This window comes from Silene latifolia, chromosome X, assembly GCF_048544455.1.
Source record: "Silene latifolia isolate original U9 population chromosome X, ASM4854445v1, whole genome shotgun sequence".
Lineage (NCBI taxonomy): Eukaryota > Viridiplantae > Streptophyta > Magnoliopsida > Caryophyllales > Caryophyllaceae > Silene > Silene latifolia.
In genome coordinates this window covers 319,728,687-319,751,971 of record NC_133537.1, presented here as the reverse complement: position 1 = coordinate 319,751,971, position 23,285 = coordinate 319,728,687, and the positions used below count along the sequence as shown (strand labels likewise).

The window sequence follows — 23,285 nt, the reverse complement described above, 5'->3', positions numbered from 1 at the left end:
CGCAGGTTTACAAAACAACACCGGGGTCGGTACTAATCACACAATCAAAACAGATAACAATAATAAGACAAACAGACAAATAACCGCCACACACACACACACACATCCAACCAACCGTCTCAATCACCGATCGTCCACCGGACCCGGCCTGCGCCATGGGGGACCGCAGCCGTTCCCACCTAAGCCCCGCTCATCGTACGAGCGATAACCCCGTCCATTAATGTGCACATCCCCTTTCGTGGCGGGTTCCACGAAGGGCGAAACTAGGGCGTGAGATCACTCCCGCAAGTGACCCCACTCGGTAGAACGCATCTCGAGAACCATCAACAACACAACCACAATCACAAACACAATTACAATCAACAAATCAATTAACTAACTACAAAGACATCACCAATATCCCATTATGGGACTAATACTTTGAGTAGAAATCCTACCCGGAAAGCACACAAGACGCGGTATCTACAAACTGTCTCAAAACGCCTCTTCTATGAACTCTCCTCCTAACATATACACATGAATACTACTATTCAATCACTTATTCATAAAAACCCCCAATTACTAAATTAGGGTTTCACTAATCTCAACAAAACGTTATAAAAATTATGCTAGAAGCTTACCCTTGACGCAAGGAATCCAACGACACAAACTACGATGCAAACCGACCGTCTGATCTCCGGGAATTGTCAAGAACGCGATTAGGAAGAAGGACCAACTGCTTTCTCTCTTAAACAGGTTTTAGGTTTTGGCAAAAGTGTTTTAGAATAAAGACGAATATGTTTATATACCTTAATCGCGTAATTAACAAAACCCGAGAAAAACCCCCGATAAACCGGACACTCGATCGAGTACCCAAGGTACTCGATCGAGTACTTACTACTCGATCGAGTGCCCCACTACTCGATCGAGTGCCCAACAGGTCAGAAACTATTTTATTCTGCGACACACCCTTACTCGACAGAGTAAGGGCTACTCGATAGAGTACCCCCAAGACCATAAATACGGAGTATTACACCTTGCTTGCCCAGGGGTGTTTCCCCTCCCTCTCTCCCCTTTCCCCACCCCTGGTATGTTCCCCTTGTCCGTGAGCTTTCTGTTTTGGTCGATGAGTATAGCTCATCTTGTTGTAGTTTTTGTTTGTGGTGCTAGTTTTGGGACGATTTGGTGTTTCCCCTTCCCCCACCGATCGGTTCCACTTACTGGTTTTCTAGTGTCAGTCTGAGTCGATCTCTTGGTTGGTTTGTTTGCTTGTAAGCCGATGGTCCGGGGGGGGGGGATTGTTGGAATTTGGAGTCTCGGTGTATGTTTCAGGTTTTCGGGTTTCTCGTGAAGGCAGGTTGGGGCCGTTTGTTTCTTGGATTGGCGCGACGTCTTGGGTGGGGTATATGTCATGTCTATTGGAGAAGTGGTGGGTAGGGTGGAGTCGGGTTCTTGGGTAGTGTCGTTGGTGGGTCGGATGAGGTGGTTTCACCACTGATTAATGTGTATTTCCGTCTTTTTCTGTTTTTTATTAATTCAAATAATAAGCTCTGGTGGATGGTTTGGGGTGTCCTGTCCCCTTATCCCCGGGGTAATTAGGATGAATGGTACTTTGCATCGGGACAGTGTTGAGCCCAACTCACTGCGGTCTCCAGAGTTGGTTTTGATTAGGGGGATGTTTATATGGTTTCCCCCTTTGTTTTCTACCTTTTTACTCGCTTCTCTTGGTTACGAGGTTTTAGTCAGCGGGGGTTGTGTCCTAAAGTGTAGGAGTTTGCTCTCCTCTGGAGACAAATTTTTGTGGTCTATTTTCCGCCTTTTCTTTCTACGTCCTTGGGGCGTAAGTGCACTTTGTTCTCTCTCGTTGGGTCAAGGGGCTCGTTGGTTTCCAGATAAGGTGTATCACAGCCAAGGAGATGAATCTCCGAGACGCTCTCTTAGGTCTTGTTGCAGGTATTTCTCCGAAGTTGTATCAATAAAGACGAGTAACAATGAGTTTGTGGAGGCTCGTTGGCTTTCTGAGGAAGATTTTCACAACCAAGGAGATGAATCTCCGAGACCCTTTCTTGGGTTTTGTTGCAGGTATTTCTCCGACGCTACATCAAACAAGACAAACAAAGATAAGTATTTTCCTTGGGCCGGCGTGTTCAGACTTCCGTCTTACGCCATCAGCACTATGTTCAGACTTCCGTCTTACGCCATCAGCACTATGTTCTTAACCGATGCATTCTTTACCTTGTTTTACTTTATGTGATTAGTAGTACTCTAGTGTTTTATGTTGTAGTCTATAGGTATGGTTTAGTAAGTCGTACCACTATAATGTAAAACTCTTTCTTCACAGCTACAAAAAAAAAACAAAAAAAAAAAAAAAAAAAAAAAAATTATTAAAAAAAAACACACTTTAGAGGTTTGTTTACTTGTCACAATGGTCTACATACTGGACTACAGTCTACGCAGTGGGCACAGGTCAGCCTGAAAGTTGAAAGAGAGATAGCTAGAATCTACTTCCAATTATGCAACAGGCTGAGCATCTGAAGATAACAGGAGCAACTAACTCATTACACGGCTACACGCTGAGCTTGGGGCAAAATTGTGAATCGACAAATCTCGATGTAAACTCATCAATACATGCCATTCGAATTCTTTCAGGAGTTGCAGGAGTGTCGAGCGGAAACCAGTCAGTGTAACCTGCTTCTGCTCTAGCAGCTGCTATTGCATCCTTTATTGCAAAAAACACTGATGATGCCAGAAAGAATGGTGGTTCCCCAACTGCTTTGGATGAATGTACAGCCTTGTCATTTGGAGCTCCCTGCAGATTCAAGTAATATAAATTCAAGTCTGCGTTTAAAGCAAAGATAACTATCCCAGCACATAATATACTCGCCACCAATTTCACTCTGGCCTAAACAATATACGAGTTCTCCTACTAGAGCCAAATAGCGACACACTCATGACAAAAGTAGAGAAACATATTGTGTACGAAATACTTGGTGTGATGGTGATTTTCACTTATTTTCCTAACTTCTCTGCCACTCTAAAAAAAAAAGTATTTCAAACTTTTGAGTCGAAAACATGCCCCCGTACGTGCCTCTATCCGAGTGTGAGGAGTAATGTAGCACATCACAATATGACTTCTAAAAACCAAACCAATTAAGTTGATCCAGGGAAATTTTTTCTAGGCTGATGGATAAATTGCTCGTTCTCATAAACCTTAAAAAAAGCATCGGAGGCTCGCCTATACTGTCTTGAGGTATAAAAAGCACATAAACAAATTCTGTGTCCCAACGATCTACAAGAGATCTACTAGAGTTATAGGCTAATGTACGTACATCATGTCATCTAGACATTAGCACCAAACATTGTGAAGTAATGAGAAGATCAGCTAACCTTCAAGATTGCTATGTTGAATTTTAAAGGAACGTCGTTCATTGACGGAATCTTGTAAGTCCCAGGTCCACATGTATACAGGTAGCCGGGAGGTATCCACTTGTGAGCTGCATCTCCCCACTTGAGCTCCTCTAGAGCAATCCAGCCCAAACCCTGCATGAAAGCTCCTTCGATCTGCAGTAAACATGGAATGTTATAAACTAAACTATGATATGAATAAGCAAAAATTTCGGTCAAAGTTTCGGAGGACTTTGGGAATATACTTTACCTGACCAACATCAATTGCTGGATTGAGAGAATATCCAAGATCCAAAATGACATTTGCATCTCTTGTATGAAAATCTCCAGTCAATGTATCAATCTCAACCTCAGCAAAAGCAGCACCGTTGGTGAAGTATCTAAAAAGATTTCCACTACAGGTCTCCCAATTAAAGCCAATATCAGGTGTAACATAAAATCCATGAGCAGATAGGTCTATTCTCTCCATATAACATGCAGTTGCCAACTGAAATGAAAGGAAATCATGTCAAAGAATAGGCCGTAGTTGCGCTCATCACAAACATGCATATAAAAAACCATATGTTACCTCCGCAAATGTACTAAAGCTACGCTTTGAAGTAATAGGCTCCATCCTTGCTTTTATTTGTTCACAGGCATTTAAAACTGCAGCGCCATACATATCAGAACTTGCTGATGCCGACGTTGGTGAAGCGTTAGGCACCTATTTGGAAACATATGAAACCATCATAATACAAGTCAACAACGTCCCCCTCAGTATAACTGCAAGACTTGTCTTGGCCTATTAAGTATTAACACAACCAGGGCTTCCATTTTCACCAAACTGGTTGCATATTTATCGATTAATAATCGTTAGAATCAATTTTCACTACAACTAATGAAGCAATTTTCAGTAAGGGTAAAAAATAACTTGTGTTGTCAACACAGGAATGTTGCGTATATACAAACCCCCTACCCCGGCATTTGAGAACCACTGAGGCATAGGAGGTAATGTTGTTTTATTAATAGAAGGTGAAATTGCATGAGGAAGGATTTTATGTTGCAGTTGTACCTTGTCCGTACTGGTCTCTGATATGAATACAGAACTGAGAGGGATGTCAAAAGCAGAAGCGGCAATCTGAGCAACTTTGGTGTGTAAACCTTGCCCCATCTCAACACCTCCATGAGTAACTAAAACAGTGCCATCAGTATAAACATGGACAAGCGCACCTGCCTGTAATTACAACAGCCACGTAACTCATTATGAGATCAAGACTAAGAGCATCTATTTAGTCAAATACATGAATAGACAAACATTAAAATTTAAGCAACTATTATAAAGTGCTGAACATTTTTTAGAAGTGAAACAAATATTAGAAATAGACAGGAACAGTGCGCGTCTAGTGTCTACTGTTTATCGTGTTACCTGATTAACAAACTTGGCTGTAAAAGATATTCCAAACTTTGTGGGAACCATAGCGATTCCACGCTTTTTCCATCGATTCTTAGCATTAAACTGATCAACCTCAGCACGTGCCCTTGGAAAGTCACAAGATGACTTCAGTTGATTCCACAACTTTGGCAAGGTAAAGTTCTCAAGCTTTTGGCCATAGTGCATTATTGAGCCTTCCTGTTGAAAGTTCATCTCCTGTGATCACAAAATTGGGAGGAACACTATATTTAAGCCATTAAAATCATAAACGTTATTGATTAATGAAGCTATATATGCAAAACTTGTGCATATCATCAGAAGTAATAAAACCACCAAACAAACAAAACAAAATGAACCAAACTGGTTGCATAACATCAGCAAAGTTTCAGTGATTCGCAATAGACGTCAACTTACGGCTATGTAATATGTACCTTGATCTCCTCCGGACTTTTTTTGAGCTCCATGGCAATCCTCTGAATCCAATTTTCAGCAATAAGCATCGCTTGAGGACTACCAAATCCACGAAAGGCAGTGTTGCTAGGGAAATTAGTGAAGCAAACTTTTCCATTAATCCGAATATTTGGTATTTCATAAACATTGTCTGCATTGAACATTGCACGTTCAAGAATGGCTAGAGAGAGATCGAAAGAATTTCCAGCATTATTGTATATCTCAAGATCAAGAGCTAGCACCTTTCCCTCGTTTGTAAAGCCTACCTGAATTCAGTGGTACCAGACATTAGAAAAATATTAAATGCATAGATACCACATCAAGAAGTGCAGGTAAACTGGCAAAGTCTTAGCCTCTGACAGGCAGTGTGGAAACCAACACAAGGGACAGGGACAAGAAAGCTATGACTGCAGCCTCCAGCATTTTCCTTTGAAATCTTATTGTTATCGTGAATATAGAATTGAGGGTATTTGAGATTTAATTTCTTTGAACCCTCACCGCCCTTCTTAGGTAATTCATATGAAAATATATTATTGTGTTACATCAATGTATTGCTAGAGGTTAAGGCTTTAAGAATACTGTAAGATACGACAAAGCTTGACTAAAAGGGACCAGAAGACTTGGTATGGAACCCATATAGTTATGCATGATACTAAAGAAGTAAACCATACCTTATACTTCCCAAGAAAGCTATGTCGCTGTCCAGTGATCATCATGTCAACATTTCGGTCTAAGACAATTTTAACAGGCTGGTTTAATAAGTAAGATGGAACAGAGGCTGCAGCAGCAATGAAAGCCGATCTGGTTTCTCTGCCACCAAACCCACCACCAATCCTCTTAGTTTTGCAAACTACTTTTGACATAGGAAGACCAAGAACATGACTAACATACTGCTGGTGCTTCTGTGGTCCCTGCACAAGTATAATCAACAAATAAGGATTTCATACAGAAACAGAGTCAGGTCTCCAAAAAAAGAACACACATTTTGCAAATTCAGGCAATGAACTGTCAAAAGCACTGAAAATGAGATGTTTTTCATAGTTCATATGATTGTTTACGAGTACTTACTTGGGTGGAAGATATCATTTGAACTTCATTACCACCATCCATTGTCCAGACTAAACTGTTATGTGGTTCCATATAAAAGTGTTCCTGACCACCGATTCGTACCTCTCCTTCTATAATTCGCTCGCACTGACCTGACTCAAAGCAGAGTTGTACATCACCCTTTTTCAGAACCTTCTCTGGATGAGGATGAAAACTATTACATCTGATTGCATCGTCAATAGATAGTATAAGAGGCAACTCTTCATACTCAATATGCACTTTTCTAGCTGCTAACTTTGCATTTTCATGGGTATCAGCAACCACTATCCCAATAACCTGCATAATTTAAAGACGGTTGTTCAGTGCTCCTCAAATGAGAATATGAGATGCAATATTTAGAACATTATGGAGCAGTTGCTACCTGGCCTACACAAGTTACCAACTCCGAAGCAAAGAGTTCTTCATCGGTGAAAATTGGTCCAATATGATTATCTCCAGGGACATCTTTGGCAAAAAATATGCCAGCAAAACCAGGTGAAGACTTTGCCTCAGAATCATCAATAGAGACTATACGTGCATGGGGCATTTGACTCAGAATCAGTGCAGCATGTAAGCAACTGGGCGGCGTGGGTAAGTCATCAGCATATTCTGCCTCACCTGTGACCTGGTTAAAAAAATGAAAACAGCAAGTAAACATAAGATAACAGTATATAACGGAGTAAGTTTGGATGAGATAGAACATATAGGAGAATAGTGAGTGTTTGTAACTATCAGTTTCTTTATATTAATACCCTAGGTCCCCATTCGGGTAGTAATTTCGTACTGTAATTACTAAGCTTTGTTTAGGATGAGGATACTTGTTACACGGTAATAGGGCTCAAAACAAGAAGAAAATGAAGGAAAGTGGTAGTAGTGAAGGGTTAAAATGTATAAGGGAGGGTAATAGTTACCAACGTAAGCCTCCACTCTAGGGTAATACATTACCCCCATATGCGAGTAATGGTTCCCCAATCACCCCCACACTTCTACTACCACCACTTTCTTCCTCTTTCCCTTTGTTTTGAGCCTATTACACCGGTAGCAATTATCCCTATGGCCTATGTGAAGCAATCTCTTAAGTGTTATGTACCCTGTTTTCTGCAACACCACATCTCCCACCACTAAAATAACAAAGATAAAAGGTATTTCCAGAAAGCAAAGGAAATTTGCAGAGGCTAATTGTTACATGCCTGAAGTGTCGCTGATTGATGAATCTCGGGAGCTCCCACTGATGTCCCTTGTTTAACAATCTCATAATCCTGAGTACCAATTACAGAGAACTTTTTCGATGGCTCTAATGCAGAGATATTGGATGATACGAAGGTTTCTAATGGAGAAGACCCCACATCCATTTTTTCACACGCCCACAAGAAAAATTTGAAGAAGAAACTTAATGTCAAAGATCTTCTGAACTCCACCATTCCACCTGGTGCATCTTCTTTTATAACAACATCCTCTTCCAAAACTTTCAAAGCACTGTCAAGCAATTCCTTATTCCAACTCTTGCCAATGATAAAATCTTTAGTTTTGGATGCAGAAAAAGTGACGGCAGCAACCCCACCATAAACAATCGATGCATCTGCTACTAGCCATTCTTCATCCTTTTTCTCAAGATGAACACGCATCCCAGCATTCACTAATGCAATGTCATCATCTCTACGATGAGCCTGCTTAAATTCTTTTACATACTCAAAAGGCCTGGTCCATGGTAAATGTATTGATAACAAAATCTCATCAATTGCCAAGTCAATCTTACGATATCCCAGGAAAAAGTTTTCAGCTAGAACCGTTCTGATGTTTCCCTTACTATCAATTATTTGAAACTTTGCTCTAGCTGCCATCCAAAGAGGGTTCAAATCTGATATTGGGCTGGCGGTGCATATATTCCCACCAACAGACGCAACATTTCTTATTTGAGTACCAGCAAACCATTTTAGTTGCTCTATGATTGCAGTACATGATGATATTTCATGAGCGGCACGCTCTTGAGAGACTCTTTTCAGAGTAGTCAGAAGCTCAGATAGTCTCACAGCAGCCCCTATCTCCAATCCATCATCTTTAACATTTAGTATATTCAACTCAGGCACCTGTGCAACTGATATAAGAACATTGTATTGCTTTCTCTTAAGTCGTATTTCAATTCCGACCTCAGTGTTGCCAATCACTAATTTTGCTTTCGGATATCTGGTTTTCAACTCGAGAACTTGGTGAATACTCAAAGGTCTATACCAATTAAGGCCATAAGAGCCACACAAATTCAAAAAAGAAGGTTTCCTGAGTAACAGCTCAGGAGGAAATATAAGTTCTTTATCACTGTATTTACTTCCATCTATAGCATTGTGAGAGAGTTGTTCATAGCTTCCATTGCAAACCCCCTTTTTCTTCATATTGTCAGTAGTTCCATTAGATTTTGGTCCACATGAGCAGGGTTGACCGGTCGAAGGACATATAAACTCATTCTCTTGATGGCTTGCCAAAGGTCGACCAGTATATATCATGTCATCAGTCTTAGCAAAAACCATAAAGGCATCCATGATTGGTCGATATCCTGTGCATCGACACAAGTTCCCTGCCAGACTTTCTTCGATTTGCTCCTCTGTTGGAGAATTTTGACTAGATCTTAGTAGCGCATACATGGACATAACAAATCCAGGAGTACAAAATCCACATTGTGAGCCGTGTGCGTTCGCCAATGATTCCTGCAAAGGTAGAATATAACAGATCAATAGAGAGTTTACAAAATCATTTTGTCCTTTAAATGTGTGTGAATCGAGACAGGGTTGTCAGCAAGAATTATGCTTAGCACCAATTTTATTAGCTACAAAGCTTATTGCTAGGAATACCCGACCAAATTTGAGAGATACATATCAGTTATCACTATATCCATCATCATTTTCCCCTACAGGCCTACACCTCGCAAGTACCACCCCCACCTCCCTATAAGAGAAGATGAGGAAGAATAATGAATGGAAGTAGGGCTTCAATTTAGAACACATAAGATCACGGATATCACGAATGAAATCATAAGTTTCAGAAAAAGAGACGACAACTGAAAAAGTCGGTTCGTTTCAGGTAAATTTATTCTATTGATTTCGCCATGTTACATAATGAATAACTTCGCTTGTCAGATTTGCCTCGATAGCCCCTTGTCAAGATTCATATTGAGAATTCTCTGATTGAAAATGTGAAATTTTTTCTACAGAATATTTCAGATGGTGCCACACCGCTGCCTAAAGAATGACTGATTAAAGGTTGCAGGTTAAAGCAACGATAAAAATACCATACCTGAACAGGATGCAACCCGCTTTTTTGGCTTCCAATACCCTCCACTGTGATTACATGCATTCCTTCAACAGAATATAGAGGAGCCAAGCATGCATTAATTGCATGGTGCCTGATAAACCAGTGTCGTTGGAAAAAAAAATCATTTTGATCAGTTAACTAATGAAACTGCAATTGATGTTATACCCATTGCGTGATTCAATTGAAAACGGTGAAATCATGCCAAACTATGGTTTACAATGTATGACTTGCTCGAAACTAAATCTGATGAGCAAAGCTGAAACTTGAATAAAATAGATCTTAAATGTATGAAAGTCGTAAAACGTTGTGACCTTTAACTTTATTTCAATTTGCCTTTCGATTCAATATTTTCTCCAGAAAAGAGACTTGACACTAAATTATGTTCATCCTATCAGTCAATAGTGGAGCAAGGGGAGCTACTGGGCTAGCTACTGCACTCTAAACAGAAATTTTATTCCATTATTAATTTCACCTCCTAAAATTTACAGTCTATGTTAAACACAAAACTTCAAATCCTAACTCCGTCACTGCTACCAATCCACGAGAAATTGAGCATATTAAGCCAAAAAGAGGCAGATAGACGGATTATTTGGTTAAAGAAAGACTCACACGCAACTCTTTCGACGTCGATCAAAGTAAGACATCATAACAGTACAAGCACCACAACCTCCTTCACCACATCCTAGCTTTGTCCCAGTTAAACCAAGACCTGCATCCAACAACAACAAGAAGCAAAAACACTAATCACAATTCACAACGTTGTTTCTTAACAAACAATAACAACTGCAATGATAAAATTAGGGTTTCAAAAACCCCCAATTTCTGTTCAATTACCTATTAACAATACGCTAATATTCTCTCTCGTTACTTTAATCTTCTAAATTTCTCAAAACATGTCACTGAAATGAACGAAATTAGGGTTTTGTAACCCCAATTCCAATTCATTTAGGTGTTAATTACATGAATCTATGTCTAATCACACCACATTTTCACGCATTCCAACACCATTATTCATCATTTCATCAATGGCTTCTCGTCATCATCATCATCATCATCATCATTATTCATCAATGGCTTTTTCGTGCGGCCACCATAACCATTTTCGTAGGTTCGCAATTAACGCTTCTTTATGCCCCCATTTCTGGTGGTTCATTTTTTTCTTTTTTCTTTTTTCTTTTTTATTTTAATTTGAAATTACAGTAGAAAATATTACGGAGTATATTTGCATGCATGTTGCTCACTTTTCGTATTTGCTCAACAAACTTTTTGTAGTATTTTTTTTATGGGTAATGATAAATACAACCCAGTGGGTTGTATTTAAGAAATCAAAAGAGGAAATAAATTCTTAAAATATGCATTAATTGTATTGGTTAATGTGTAATTTAGTTCTTAATTCCTAAATTAATACCCAAATTAGAAGGTATTTAATGCTTAAATACAACCCACCACTGGGTTGTATTTAGTATTACCCTTTTTTTATTTTAGGATTTTTCTAAATGTTGGGTAGCTATAAATACACGGGCTATATGTACTTGGACACGGAAGATTACAAAGCTGCCCTTAAATGCGCCCTTATCAGCTTTAAGTTGCACAACAGTGGGCTCAACTTGCTTTGTCCATATGCATGAACATTCGTGTCCCAGTATATTCCCACCGTGAATTTATGGGCACCCAGTTACCCTCTATCTTTTTCGAATTCTACTTGCTATCCTCAAGTTTTTGAAAACAACAATATTACCCATAAATATAGTAAAATATCTTAAAATACCCAAATTACTAAAAGTTAAGTTTTTAAACAGTTGAATTTTGTAAAGAAAATATATTTATGAGTGAGTAAATGATATTTATGTTAATGGCATGACAAATTATTGCCCAAAAATCAATAAAAAATCATAAACTAAATATTTAAATGAGGCGGATTAGAGCATTTAAGGGTATTTTAAGATATTTTCATTAAGTTTATGGGTACTACTAATATTTTTGAAAAGTGAGGGGTACAACGTAGAATTCGAAAAAATACAGGGGTATTATGTAAAAAAAAATCTATATTTTATAACGAATGAATTAGAAACCGTCGAGTATATGTTATACACAAATTCTTGTTTCAGAGACCACTTTTTGTCTGAAACTTCAGACGGACATATGTGACCATTTAAATGATTTAATGGTTAAAAATGTAATCACGATGGTAATTAGTGTTACAACTTATGGTAACTTGTTTTCCAATAGTGGCCACATTTTGCTGTAAAATGGTTATAAAATCTCGTCTTATTATTTCAGACCAAAATAGTCCATCTGAAAAGAGACCAAGTAGATGTTATATAGTGTGTAAACTATAAAAGTTCGAAGTCTAAAAGGTATATGCCTTATTTTTATTTCAGCAGATCGCATTAAGTATAACCATATTGCAAATATATATTATAAACACAAGATTTTATAAGAATGTTTGAACAATACTATATTTTAATTAGCTTAATTTCTTAAAATGTCTGTTAATTAGCATATTAAAAAATTTACATTATTCGTAAAATGAAGTAAATTGGCATATTTATTGGTGTCCAGTCTTGAATATATATGTTAAAAATCTGCAACAAGAGTTGAGAACTAGACCAGTCAAGTTCATTCCAATCCAGCAATCACAACCGTGGTTCAGGCCAGTTCCAAAGCAAAAGAGTCTAAGAGAAATTCCAAGACAAGGATTTCAACTCTCACAACTTGAAAGTAGCTTGGATTAGTTGCATTTCACTCTAGGACATTATTAGCTAATTATGAAAAAAAGTCTCCTTAAGAGCTAGTTAGAAATCAATCAGTACAATTCAAGACGAGTTGAACATCATCAGAAATTCAAGTAAAAATGCAAGCCATGTTTCCTATTTTGATTAGGCAAGGTCAAGGTAAATTAGAAGCAAACCTTGGCAGTAATTCCATTTCCAAAAAAGAGCCAAAAGAACATCAAGGACCAACATCTACCATTTTGTTTGAACAAAAAAAAAAATATCTACCATTTTGTCATGTTGTTTTTTCCTTTAATTATTTTGACAGTAAAGCAAGTGTTGTAGGTTTTTATTTGTTTTCTTTTTACCAGCCTTTTTTTACCTCAACTTTTGAGATTATGTAGTTGTTAAACTTGTCTATTTATAAGACATTCTAATCCCTATAATCTCGAAGATAATATGATGAGGCCTATTATAAAGCTTTACACAGGAATAAAAGAGGTGGATTGTTTTATGAATTAAAAAGAAAACCTAAGTTGAAACTCAACTTCCTACATACTTGTGTAAAATATGTAATTTGTGTCAGGCCTAAAATTAAATTTGTGATAATCTGAAATTGAATGTTCAAAGTTTGTTAGTGAGATTTTATTTATCTTGTGAAATCGGTGGTTAAATTAAACTTGTTTATCCATACTGCCCTCAAATCTATAAAATATAATTAAAAGGCTACCCTAAAATGACTAATAAACGCCACGTAGACAAAGCCATGCAGGATCTAAAAATGCCACGTAAATGCCACGTAAATGTGAGCATCAAAACTCATTGCCGCGTAATTGTCTTATTTTATAGATTTAATTCATTTTTCTATAAATTAATTTAATTAATGTAACCCTTATAAATTTACATCAAAATTTCATAATTTATAATCAATATTGACATTTTAATTGAATTTTTGTAATAAAAACATGTTAATAAATGTCATAATTTATAATTAAAATTGACACTTTAATTGAAATTTTGGTAATAAAACATGTTAATAAATTAAAACTTTTCATATTATTTAACATGCACCCACCATTTTTATTAACACTTTTTCCTATTTAATTCATTTTTTTAATTAAACATTATAATTAATTGATTAAAACTCTTCATAATACTTAACACCCACCAAATTAATTAAAATTTCTTCCTATCTAATTAATTTTTATAATATAATATGTTAATAAATTGATTATATTTCTTTATACTACTTAATACCCATAATTTTCATTAACATTTTTCCCTATTTAATTCACCTCTTGAGTTGCTAAGCAATCAATTATCTAATTTAATAATACCACAAAATAAATTAAAACTAAAATTAAAATATGGGAATCTATGGTTGTGTGATGGCTATAAAACCTATAATACCTATGATAGTTTCTATTCACAATATTTATTGAAAATCTATTGCTCATTTGCCCATGAGTTTCTAAGTTGTGGATTGTATTTTATGGTTTAATTTATTTATTTGATTATAGAGAGTATATTGAGTATTATTATTGAGTATTGTTGTTGTTATGTCCAATAAAGTATATTTTAATTTGTTGTGTTATTGGTTTTATAAATCCTTTGATTTATATTTTAGTTCAAGTTTTCCATTTGGTTTAATTTCAATGATTTACATGTGACAATGTTGATTCGTTTGTGAAGTTTTTGCCATGTTGATGTTTTACCTTTTGGTCAATATATTTTTTATATGAATTTTAAAGTATCGTGAAATGTATGTGAATGCAGATAAGACAAAGCATCACGTGGGTAATCTGAAGAGGGAAGAAATACAAAAGGCACGAAACTGAGGTAAAATCTATTTATACAATATAATTAAAAGGCTACTTAAAATATTTAATTTTAATTCACATGGCATTTTTATAGAGGTTAATACTAATTCATCTATATTAATTACTTAATTATTTATTTTTATACAATATTATAAAAAGGCAAAACTATGTATTAAAAAGTTAATTATCTCCAAAATTATCACATGCTTATAAGTACCAAAAAAAATTTAAAAAACAGTAGTTGCAATAAAAAAAAACTAATATAAACTCTTTATTTTCCTCTCATAAATTTGGTTATTAATCTACCTATTTATTTAACTTTAATTCCATAAGATAATTAAAATGCAAGCGATACTATCTACCATTATTATTCTGCATGTCATATTTTAATTTCGGAAGATAATTTTTAAACCATTCTCATGCAAAGTAGATTGTGTAAAAAAAAAAATAATAATAACAATAATAATAATAAAGCAAACCTTTCACATTCCACTTCTCCTCACACCATATTTATGTCTATATTAGACTTCATAATACTGATAAAAAATCTATAACTCTATAATCTATAAATCTAATTAAAAGGCAAGCCAAACTATCTACCATAATCTATATGTCATTTAATTACAAACGATAATATCTTAAACCACTCTTGTATAAAGTAGATTTTGTAAAAAAAAAAATTATAATTATTAGTAATCAAGCAAACCTTATACATTCCATTTCTCCTTACTCCTTATTTATGTTTATATTAAATTTCATAATAATGAAAAAAATGATGCTCAAAACTCAAAAGTCATGAACCTTGATTCATATTTATACTTATATTAAATTTGATAATAATGAAAAAAATCTATAAATCTAATTAAAAGGCAAGCCAAACTATCTACCATAATCTATATGTCATATTTAATTACAAACGATAATATCTTAAACCACTCTTGTATAAAGTAGATTTTGTAAAAAAAATTATAATTATTAGTAATCAAGCAAACCTTATACATTCCATTTCTCCTTACTCCTTATTTATGTTTATATTAAATTTCATAATAATAAAAAAAAATGATGCTCAAAACTCAAAAGTCATGAACCTTGATTCATATTTATACTTATATTAAATTTGATAATAATGAAAAAATGATGCTCAGAAGTCATAAAGGCATCCTCAATTGTTTATATATTTTTGTTGGAAAGCAAAATTTATAAACCAAAATTTTTCTCATCCCTATTGTTAGTAGAACTAAATGTGTCCCTAATCTCCCTATGATTCTATTCCAATTAAGGTAAATGTATTAAGGTTTTAGATTATTAATTAATTTATTTCTTTTTTAGTGCAAGTTCCATTGGTATGAAGTTTTGATCACATTTTTCAGCTTCATCGTATGTATCTGTTTTGTTCTCATTTAGGGTCTACCAAGATTTGTAGTGTTGACCTATTCAAAGGTTAACATACTTTTCTTTCTCTATTTAAGAGGAAGTTTAAATTAATAACGATAATATTGTATAAAACAAATTCCACTGTTTTGTTGGTTAATTCGCACTAATTACTGAGTTACTTTTTTATAGGGATGATTCATTGGAGAAAGAAGATTATATGGAGAAGTAAAATATTAGGATTGCTTAAAGAACCATATATTAAAAACTAAGTGTAAGATTGACGACATCAACGTGAATGAGTAATAGTTTTTTAGTTTTTTTTTCAACTGTATTTTTTATTTTGGTATTTGTTGATTTTTTTTCATCATTTTACCTTTGAAAAAATAGCACTCTTTAATTTATCGACTTTGATCTTTATGTTAACATGTCAATGCCCGTATTTTTAGTACACGATTTATCATAAATTATTCATGAGATAATCTTACTATGTGATTTGATATTTTATAAAGTCTCAATTACTAAAAACATCACACTAAAAACAAAATATCCCGTGAAATTTACGGGTCATAAAACTAGTTCATGTGTTATTTCTATGGAATTTAAGCTCAATTTTATCAAATTTCTAACCTTATTTAATGTGAATTATGTGGAAATTAGTTCAGTAATTAAATCCCTGCTATAGTCATTTTACTTTTATGAAAATTCAGCATTAAACTCACACTTTATGCAGTATATATCAAACACGTATAATCTCAGCCTCAGGCCCACAAGATTGTTCTTGCCAGCTTGTTATGTAATTTTATTTGTATGCATGTTAGTGATTTTATTCGCATTTCAAGGCATTGTAAAAGCACTTCTTGTTTTACGGTCGGCATTTTTATAAATATTGATTTATCTAACTTTTTATTTGGTTATTTATTATTTTGTAAATATGACCGTTTTTTTTTTCAGAATCTAATAAGATTGTCTTAAACTTATTAATATAAACTCGTTAAAGTATATAGAATCCCCCATACTACTAAGAGAATAAAAATTTTCTTAGTTTTCCCTCCAAAAGGCATCTAGCTAAATAAGGTAACAAGTAAAAAAAAAATTCATTACTTTATTATCTTTTCAATCAATATATTCTTATAATTAAACTCTAATCTTTTAATTAAAATTCATACTTATGACTTTTTCATTAAAATCTATAATTTATTATGCAATCATTTCCATTTCCATAAATATTATTTTTCATCAGTTACACTCTAAAATTACGCAAACCTGCTTCTTATGAAGTCTTTAACATAATTAATGTCATCACTTACACCCTAAAATTACGTAAATCTGTTTCTTATATTATCCTTCATCAGTTACACTCTAAATATGGTGTACATTTTAAAGGACGTAACAATTTTTATGTATTTTTTTTATTAAAAGTAAGAAAAATATTAGTCTAACTATTCGTAAATCGTCTTTTTAAGTGCGTAGTATATTGTTTTTACCTATTTTTGTTATAAGGTTATATGTGTTTCAATTAGATTTTACATTTTTACATCGCTTAATTGTAATTTAATGTCATAATTTAGTTTCATGCAATGATATATCATTACAGAGTTAATTTTTACAGTAAAGTAATAATGGTTTAAGACAAAAATAACTTAACTTAAAGTGTCTTTTGATGGTAATAAACTTTCATTTTCTAGCTCTTACTAAGATTATATTAGTACATTATAACATTAAAGGTACAGTTAATTTATGCAATTAATTTAATGAGAATGTCTCTTTATAAAATAAAACTAAAAAATACCGTGCTGTAGCACGGGGATCTACACTAGTATACTTACTAATCTATAAAGGTGAAATAACTTCACCATATATTGTATAGCAACCAAATTTTATTTTCGCATTATAATGTGCCTTCTAGTTAATGATATTTGTACACAATATCACAAAGGGCTTGAGCATATCGAATGCTTTCAAAATTAATTGATTCATTAACATTGTGCTTAAATTAAAACTTCTTATCAAGGAGTCCTATTATTAATGAAAAACTTTCACGCATCATATTTTCATTGACCAATTGTTACAATTATTCTTAAAACCCGTAAATTTTTCAAAAAAAATTCGCATTTTCTCCTCATTCTACCATAAACCAAAAATGCAACTCCATAAACAATAATCCTACATAAAATATGGTAAACCATGCTTAACTTTTCCGAATAGCTTATTAATGAGAATCAACTAATACAGTATTAAAAACCAACCATTATCGATACCATTATAGTATTACACACTCGTAAAACAAACGAAATTATGAATTTATTATGTAAGTTTGCTAAAGAAAAGATGAACTTATATATGTCAATTCAAATTACCTCTAAGGTACTCAAGGAGAGTCAAGTGAGCTAAACCATTAGGAAGCACTTTTCGAACACCATTAATGTACACTATTGCTTCATTTGATTCCTTCATTTCTTCTATTACTCCACTTTCCTCTTCGTTGCGCACAAAACTCATCTCTTTCAACGTACTTTTTTTTGGTAGCTTGCTTATGCTTATTACAAATAATATACCAAGTGCCAAGGATTAATATGTTATTGTGAGTTACTATATATAGACATAAAACTATTAGACCATCTTCCTTAAATAGACGGGTATTTCTCGTGATATATATAGTAGTATATACGGAGTAAAAAGTATATAAGTTTCGATAATTTTGGAAGAGAATTTACAAGGTACATTATATAACGGCAGATAATAAACTTAGAGATTACGAAAACGTTCAGTATTGTATTCAATTACTAGTATAGATCCCGCGCAAATGCGCGGTAAATATAGGCCTTTTAATTTTTAGTGTACTAGTATTGGTACCCGGCTTCGTCCGGGCTACCTCTACTTACCATTAAATTTTTTTTTCATTAAATAAAATTACTTAAAGTTGCATAACCCATAAATTTATCATTAATATATTTTTTATAACATATCCTAAAATTACGATGAAATAAATTTTGAGACAAATTCACTACTCCCGCTATTAATATTTTACTCTTATTGATGAAACAATAGTAATAACATTTCACTACTTGCCTCTAATCATTGTTACTTTCACTACTCCCGCCATAATTATTGTTACTGTCACTACTGACGCATTAATATTGATAATTTCACTACTCCCGCCGTAATTATTGTTACTTTCACTATTGCCGCATTAATATTGATTATTTCACTACTCCCGTTGTTGTTTCTACCACTCTCACTAATCTCGTTGATAATATTGTTACTTTTACTATTCAAATGAGTGATTACTATCATATAACTATATCCAATGTTACTACAATTCTTTTCTTTAATGACGAAATTACTTTTACTACTTAGGCATGCAATTTTAAGAGGATTATATATTTATATAAATATATTACATATATGCATTAAATCAAATCGAAAGAATTATGCATTATTATATATTATGGAGTCTAACTTAATTTTATTTATAACCTACTTATTATATTTTTGTATGTTAAATAATTAACATCTCTATACATCTAATAAACTATAAAGTTTAATAAAATTGCATTGATTTTAAATTTAATATATAATTTTATGATGATAATAATTAATACCATAAGTGTGCATGTTTATACTAATTAATTAATTATTTAAGTTTAAGGAAATTGACCATCTTCTAGTCTTCTATAAATATTTAGGAAAATTATCAGGCATCTTCTTTCTTTTAGTCTCCTTGAAATTGACCATCTTAATTAATTATTTTATTTTAAGGAAATTGACCATCTTAATTATTTATTTTATTTTAAGGAAATTGACCATGTTTAGGAAAATTACCAGGCTTCTATATAATTTAATTTTAACCCAAACTATATAATATTTGCATTGAGATCCCTTAATCGGGTCTATCACACGGTGCTATTGATTTAAAACTACATAGTATAATTAATTTGTATAACTTTCTTTAATTACATTGAAGTCCCTTGATTTCTGGATTTAATATATAGTATTGATTAGTTATAGATTTTAAATTTATATCTCGCGAATTTTTATATAAAATAACTAATATAAAAATTAATCAAAAGAATTGAATAATTCCATGATTTTTGTTTTTTATGAAAATATTTTAACTATATCAAATTTTTTTAAAAAAAATTTCGTCACGAAGTCTAAGATACAGTTTTTAATTTTTATGTATAGATTATTTTAAATGGAAAATTAGTTTAATAAATGAAAATCTAAGTTGTTTCCATATATAAGTTTGAGCACTTTGGAGGGAAAACTTTAGAGAAGTTGTATTCTCTTAATACACAGGAGGATTTTTACTTTTAAAATTTGCACCTCATTAATAGTAATCAGTTTACTCCATTGTATTTTGATATGAAACAAAAAAAATTGAAATGGAAAATTAATACAAAAATTTATTTAAGTTGTGAATTTTTTTTGTCACGAAGCTAATAGTAAGTATGTGTCAAGTTATTCTCTAAAGTAATAATTATTGCATTACTGAAAAATTTAGCAACTTATACTTTGTAATTTAATATCAATTTTATTTTATTTTAATGAAAAAATCATATTTATGAATTTATTTAAAAAATTAGAGTTTATTTATAAGAATATATTCATTGAAAAAATAATAATGTAATGAAAGAAAAATGTACACTACAAAAAGAATTAAAACAGGCGACTGATTTTGGCGACTGAAATCAGTCGCCAAAATCAATTTGGCGACTGAAATCAGTCGCCAAAGGTCAGTCGCGGACCTTAGTCGCCTTTTCTAGCTTTGGCGACTAATGTCGGTCGCCAAATTTGGCGACTGACAAATCAGTCGCCAAATGACTAAAATGGCGACGGATGGGGTAGTCGCCAATTTGGCGACTGATTCAAGATAGTCGCCAAATTGGCGACTGAATAGCAGTCGCCAAATGCCAATTCAGTCGCCTTTTTTGGGTGACGTAGCGATTGGTTGAGGTCATTTGGCGGCCCGATTTGGGATTTGGCGATCGATTGATCGCCATTTTGGCGACTACCTTGAATCGATCGCCAATTTGGCGATCAATTTCGATCGCGCAAATCCCATTTCGATCATGCCAAAGCTATCGTATGTTTTGGTGGTTTTTTTCGTTTTCATTGCTAGCCAAATATTTACAACCTGCATACAAACCGATGTTCCACAACACCATACATCCCAAATTTCAACACACACAACACCATACATTTCAACCCAACACCTCCCAATTTCTCAAACTTCATTTCATATATTGAAAATGAAAGTTTTACAAGCTAAGCTATTCTAAATGTTCAAGTCTAAAGTGTTCAAGTTTTACAAGCTTACATGCTAAAATCATCTTACTTGGAAGCCAACACCGGCTCCACTCCCCCCATGTGGACCATGCGGATCATTTGGATCGTAGTTGGATCTAGGTCCGGGGTTACAACCTTGCCACCAATTCTCAAACATTTCCATTCTTTCCTTCATTTGCCGGAATTCTTCATCACGTTTGGCAAGTTCTTCATCACGTTTGGCATCACGTTCATCACGCTCTCTTATTTGACCTTGCGTTGACTAATAATTCCCGGTTGATACGTGTTCTTTGGGAATTGTTGAAGTCGATCTCCTACGCGTTTTCTCATAGAAAGCCGGTGTTGAACTTCCGGTACCATACACGTGCCCTTTCTTGAAGCCATCCACCAACTTATACCATATGTCATTAACCGGAGTTTCTGGATTGGCGGCTTTTTCTTGTTCAAATGCTTCCTACAATATTAAACAAATGGTTGTAAGTTAATATGGTAACCACCTTATATACGCCATTTTAAAAGAGAATAAATTAACAAAAATTAAGTGTTACGGAAAACTTACATATAATTGCTTGTCTTTTGGCTTAGTCCAAGTTATAACCCCTTTGTGGTCAACCCTGGAATGCGTGTCCAGAAACAGTTCTGGTACCGTCGCAATCGGCTGTGACTTCTTCTTTCCTCTCTGAATGAAAAAAAAACATACATGTTAGAAAATCAACAAAAATCTAACATAAAATAAACATGTTGCATTGAAAAAAAAAAAAAAGTGTGAAATAATAGACAAACTTACACCCAACATACGATTCCAGAACGATCGTGAACCCGCGTAATGAGTAGGCTCGTTCACGGCGTCTTCCTTTCCTCCTCTTTTGTTGAGGGATGCTTGCTTAGACTTCTTCTGAAAAGCTTCAGTTTTGGTATGCTTTATTAAGCCTTCATACTTGTCACCTGCAATTACACATATGAAATCATAACTAATAAGTTACTGATATTATTTATAATATAAGAGAGTATATACTAATTAATACAAATAACAAAACAAGTTAATTAAATACCTTTCATGTGGTCTGGTTCCTTTGGGCGCCTAACTACCTTCCAAATCACGTCCCGATATCGTCGAGTACCGACGTCATTGTACCTGATACGGACATTCTGTTCTTGAGACGGTGACCAAGCAAATGATTGCTACAAAAAAAAAGCGACAAAATTTCATATTAGTATAAAATAAAAGTATAACCTTGGTTATTAAAACAAAGAATTACGGAAAATATATACCCGAAAGTTATTGAACCACGCCTCTCTTTGTGCATGAGAAGCTTGTGTCCACGATGTAGGAATTGGACCCACGAAATTAGTCTTCGTGCTTTTCGTGACACCTCGTACCACGCAATCGTCCATAAACCTGCATTTATTTTGAACATGTAAAATTACAAACAATTATTATTTAAAAAAAACAAATAAAAAAAAAAACAAAATAGTAGACTAATAAAGAATAAAACTTACCATAATCCCGTCGGCTCAAGAGTCATCTTATGATCCGAAGTGTACCGTATCGGCACCCGTGCTGGCTCGTCGGTAGCGTCAGTCTCCTCACCGTCACCGTCTGTCTGCATCGGATCCTCCTGCACAAACTCCTCCTCCTGCTCCGGACGCGTACTCTGTCCAGAACTTGAGCCGCCTCCACGCTTCCTACCTCGACCTGCTCCAGCCATCTGCAGTAATACAAATAAAAATTAACACAAATAATGATAAATGAAAATTATACAGACTTCTAAATTTTAATAATTTACTCTTGAGGAATACAAAATTATACCAATTTAATCATCTTCATCTTCAAACCCCTCGTCCTCATCCTCATCCTCTTCCTCATCCTCATCCTCATCCTCATCATCGTCATCATCATCATCATAATCATCTTCATCTCCAAACCCCTCGTCCTTCCTTCTTTTCTCCTCCTCCCTTCTCCTCCTCACCTCATCTTCCCACCTCCTCTCCTCCTCATCTTCTTCCCTTCTCTCCTCCTCCTCCTCCTCCGCCTCATCCTCCCCTGGCAGTCTCTCTTCCACATCATAATATTCTTCCTCTTCCATGTCTTCACCATCTTTATTCTCATGCTCATAGTTGATTTCATCGGGTGGAGACAAAAGCGTTTCATTTGAAACGTTTTCTTCTTGGAAAAAAGTTGTATCAACTTGTGACCGTGCCTTTGTCTTAAATATTGCACACCACGCATTTTGATTTCTATCATTTGTTGTGCTTGGATAAGTAGCAAAATACACTTGATGAGCCTGATGTGCAAGTATAAATGGATCATACTTAGAGTATGTTCTAGTACGATTCACTTCTACAAGCTTGTATTGTTCATGTACTCTCATTCCACCACGAAATTATCCTTCCAGTCAACCTTGAATAAGACAGTTTTATAAGCTCGGCCACGTCCACTATAACTAATTTCAA

At 34.3% G+C, this 23,285-nt stretch overlaps 1 protein-coding gene and 1 long non-coding RNA gene across 4 annotated transcripts; both read right to left on the bottom strand.

Moving 5' to 3' along the window:
* Positions 1-2,388: 2,388 nt before the first annotated feature.
* LOC141617881 (xanthine dehydrogenase 1-like) lies at positions 2,389-18,048 on the bottom strand. Of its 2 annotated transcripts, XM_074435014.1 has the most exons (14): positions 17,900-18,048; positions 10,244-10,343; positions 9,617-9,725; positions 7,522-9,030; positions 6,714-6,956; positions 6,314-6,628; positions 5,917-6,156; positions 5,227-5,511; positions 4,790-5,011; positions 4,436-4,597; positions 3,953-4,087; positions 3,635-3,871; positions 3,367-3,540; positions 2,389-2,788 (listed from the first exon to the last, which is right to left on the bottom strand). In XM_074435014.1, the coding sequence occupies exons 1-14, from the start codon at positions 18,039-18,041 to the stop codon at positions 2,546-2,548; spliced, it is 4,116 nt and encodes a 1,371-aa protein (XP_074291115.1). In that variant the 5' UTR covers positions 18,042-18,048; the 3' UTR covers positions 2,389-2,545. The 2 variants fall into 2 exon arrangements, with proteins under 2 accessions (XP_074291115.1, XP_074291114.1); XM_074435013.1 differs by lacking the exon at positions 17,900-18,048 and having other exon boundaries at positions 10,244-10,335.
* A 3,380-nt stretch (positions 18,049-21,428) lies between these two features.
* Positions 21,429-22,224, bottom strand: LOC141622008 (uncharacterized). 2 transcript variants are annotated; one of them, XR_012532826.1, is made up of 4 exons: positions 22,104-22,224; positions 21,884-21,966; positions 21,619-21,776; positions 21,429-21,510 (listed from the first exon to the last, which is right to left on the bottom strand). It is a non-coding gene; the product is annotated as an uncharacterized LOC141622008 (long non-coding RNA). The 2 variants fall into 2 exon arrangements; XR_012532825.1 differs by lacking the exon at positions 22,104-22,224 and having other exon boundaries at positions 21,884-22,008.
* Between the last annotated feature and the right edge of the window lie 1,061 nt (positions 22,225-23,285).